Source organism: Buceros rhinoceros, unplaced genomic scaffold, assembly GCF_000710305.1.
Source record: "Buceros rhinoceros silvestris isolate BGI_N320 unplaced genomic scaffold, ASM71030v1 scaffold11844, whole genome shotgun sequence".
In the NCBI taxonomy this organism is placed as follows: domain Eukaryota; kingdom Metazoa; phylum Chordata; class Aves; order Bucerotiformes; family Bucerotidae; genus Buceros; species Buceros rhinoceros.
In genome coordinates this window covers 50,435-54,090 of record NW_010406548.1, presented here as the reverse complement: position 1 = coordinate 54,090, position 3,656 = coordinate 50,435, and the positions used below count along the sequence as shown (strand labels likewise).

At 50.4% G+C, this 3,656-nt stretch overlaps 1 protein-coding gene across 1 annotated transcript in view; it reads left to right on the top strand.

Moving 5' to 3' along the window:
- The window catches only part of AFAP1L2 (actin filament associated protein 1-like 2), a gene marked incomplete at its 5' end in the record, with an annotated part of 27,255 nt that overhangs the window by 5,722 nt on the left and 17,877 nt on the right, over window positions 1-3,656 (top strand). Inside the window, one exon of the mRNA XM_010134152.1 lies at window positions 97-188. Within this exon, the coding sequence (XP_010132454.1) occupies window positions 97-188 (92 nt within the window). The remainder of the gene's footprint in view (window positions 1-96; window positions 189-3,656) is intronic.

Below are 3,656 nucleotides of genomic sequence, written 5' to 3'. Positions count from 1 at the left end.
TGAAATAGCACCTCGCTGTTCCTGCACAGCCCTGGGTAGCCAGTGCTCTGCTGGGAAATGCAACGTCGTTGATATAACTGTGTTTCTGGCTTGCAGCACTGGATCGGAGAAGCTCCTTGACCAATGGAGACTCAGGACTGCATTCGTCCCCTCCTCAGAAGAGCCTGCCAGACCTTCCCCCTCCAAAGGTATGTTTTGCAAATCCTTTGCCTTTCACTGCCCTCCTCAGCCTGTGGATCTGAACCCCTGGAGGCTTCACTGTTGTGAGCCAGGCTAAATGGAGAGACCTCTGCCCATGTGTGTTAGTGAGGCAAATAGTCCTGGTAAGCTTTATTTAAAAAGAAAAAAAAATAAAATTCGACCAAGTGCTCCCCTGCATGCAGGTTTCTAGCTGTGCATTTTGTCTTTGCTAACACTCCAGGCCAGCGTGCAGCTGGTGCAGGTGCTGCAGCTGGCTGGTGGCACAGGCAGGGGACCATGCTCCAGGATGACTGGGCATACAGAAACGCCTGTGGTTCCCAAAGCTCATGTGCAGATGAAGCAGGCAGCTGTGAGAGCCTTGGGCTTTCCGTCCACGTGTAAGAGCACCTCGCAAAAAGCAGGCTGTGTCCCCGGATAGGGGAACCTCCACCCATCTCGTGGCAATCCAGGCTCAAAGAAGGAAGAGAAATGAGGTTTCCAAAGAAACAAAAGTGATGATGACTCAACTGTCGCTTTGGAAATCTACCTTAGCTTGTAAAGCAGCTGTGCCTGGATTGCTGACATGAACTTAAAGTGAGAAATCCTTCAGCTGCAGAGTGGTGGGGTGATCCCAGGCAGCACCATCCCTTGCTGGCAGAGTCTTGCATAGTTTGGCCATTAGCAGAGAAGATCAGGTTTGCTTCTGGCTGAAGCGCCTGGTGTAGCCCATGCAATGGGTGACTGTGCTGGGCGTTATGCTGGTTGTACAAATCCACAGGTCTGCAAGGACGAGTCACTGTAAATATTTTCCTCAGAGCAATTATAAATCTAGCTGAGGCTCAGTTCATCACCGTCAGCTTTCAGAAGGATTTTGTTTCTGTGCCAGCAAGCCAGCCCAGCTGTCCTAGAGAGACACAGGTCATCCTTGAGCCCCCAGATGTTGCAGTTCAGTAGTTGATCTAACATGGTAATTGTTGTAGCTGGGATTTTGGGATGTGAAGGGAAAGGAGGGCATGGAGTATGTGTGGGGAGGAGGGGGAGGCATGGAGGAGGACAGGGTGGTTCATCCATCAACTATAGAGGAGGATTGGCTCCTTTCCCAGAAAGGAGAACACGAGGCTCCAGGACTTCTACCCAGGGGCTCTGTGGCACAGCTGGAGGAGCTGTGAAGAGAAAGGGATAGAATGGGATGCAGCCAACAAACCCTTGAAGGATGTGCAGTTGCCTGCTGGGAGCTGCTCCAGCCTGGGGGAGCTCTGCCCACGCAGCCAGCCAGGGATACAGCACTGGAGCTGGAGTTGCCTGGGAGCAGCGACCAGAGTGGGAATTGCTGTTTGGCTTTGGGTTTCTCAAAGGCAGAGTAGGTGGTGGCTGTGGGAGGGAGGTGGGCAGGAGGATGACAATGCAGTGGAATGAAGGCATGACCAGAGAAGCAGCAGCTGGGTGTCTTGGAGGAATCTCTGCTTGTGCTTGGTGTAGCCCAGCTCTGTGATTAGGCAATCCAGAAGTTAAAGGAGGAAATTAGGGGAAAAACATGCTTGGATTTTAGCTGAGATGGGTACCTAAGTCATCTGTCTTCTCCCAGACCTGTGGTGGGAACTACCTTCTCCCACCTGCTTACCACTGGAGCTAACCTCCTTTGGATACACCACCTCCTCGCTGTGAGCATCTGAGTGTCAGTGAGCTGTTGGCAGCAAAAGATATATCTGAGCACACTTCCAGGAGTGGGGCTGGGAGAGCTTTAATGTGGTCCCAGTTAGTGTGCGGAAGTTGTTTCTGTGGGGAAATGAATCTTCCCTGTCCATGTTTGCTGCTCCTGGCTCGCTGATGTTAAGGCACCCTGTGGTGTTGCTCTACACTTGCCTTCTGAGACACAGGAAAAATCTGGTGATAAAGCAGATTATGGCAGATTATATCTGGTATTCACTGGCACCAAGAGCCAATAGGCAATCCAACAGGGGTGGCCCAGCTGGATCCCACTGATTTCTTTGGATTTGTCCCAAATCAAGGTTTAAACAATGAGACCTGCAAGCTGTGGCTCGGACATTGGTGATGTTTCATCGGCCTCCATCAGCTCTGCTGCTTTCCACAGCCATCCACTGAGCAGGTCGTGCAGTGCAGATGCAGGTGCCCAAGATGGTTTTATTTGCATGCTCTATTGTGCTGTAAAACAACAGGCAAATATTCTGCAAGGGCCAGCCTGGGTTAGAGAACACAGTATAACTTAAGCTAGAGTCAAAACAGCTCCACACCTTTTTGGAAAGAGAAGAGGGGGAAAAAAAAAAACCAAAGTTCTCAGGCATCTGAGTTGCAGTCTGGTCCCACCTAGTCTCTGTTGGCTTCCTATTCTTCTGTAGGAAACAAAACAGAGCAGCCCCTTCCCCCCCTCCCCTTGCCTGACACTTGTGGGATGGTGTCACATAAACCCACAGTGTTTCTTTGTGTAAGCAATTTGTTTATGGTTGTAGCACAATGTGAGCTTGGCCACATGCAGGAGGCCACCACAGATGGGAATTACAGACACATTCTCTGGCCAGGGAGGGATTAAGTAAAGCTTTGGAGTGGCTGGGTTTGGGGTTTTTTGTTGTTAATGTAACACATTAGGGCAAGTTCCTAAACCTTTCAATGTTTGGAGACAAGTGTTTTCCGGCACCGTGTCATATGTGGCTCTGAAAGCAAGCTCAGAGTCTGCCTACAACATCTGGCAGACCCATGTAGGAAGAAGTTTTCATCCAAGACACTTGAGAAGTTTGTGAGGTTGGCAGAGCCATGGGCAGATTGCCCGTGTGGAAGCAGAGACACGTGATTTTGGCTGGTGTGGTCAGAGGACGTAGCTCCCACAGCCTCAGCAGCATCCCCTGTCGTGGGCAGTTGCTGGCCAGATAATCTTTTCCTTCAAAGCTTCCTTTCTACCTCTGGGCAGCAGTACCTATTGGTGGAAATATCCAGGGCATGATGGGCAACTTTGAATCTGCATTTGATGATGCTGGCATGACCTGCAAAGGGACTGATCTTGCCTCAGACTGCTCTGCAATGCTAGTGTCCAGCTGGCCCTTCTTCTTCAGACCACCAGGAGCAATCTTGTCGGCCGGCATGAAGGTCCATGCATGATCCATGACCTTCATCATTGCTGTCTCTGCAGAGAGGGGCCTGCCCTTCTATCTGTCCTCCAAGGAGGAGTGGGGCTGTAGCCCTGCATGCATTGAACAACCTATTCAGGATTTATGCAGGCGTCAGTCAGAAGCCAGTTGAAACATTGTGAGACAGAGGACACCGTTATTAGATGACTGGGGATGGTTTGACTGGGCAAGGAGAGGGGACACCTCACGGAGGAACAGGGGCACTCTACTGCCAAGTCACAATGGGAGATTTTGGGAAGAGCATAAGCTGTGCATTCATCTGACTGTGATCTCTGGATCTGCTGTCTTGCATTCAACAGCTATGGGAATTATTTAAAAAGTTAAAAGCTTGTTTCT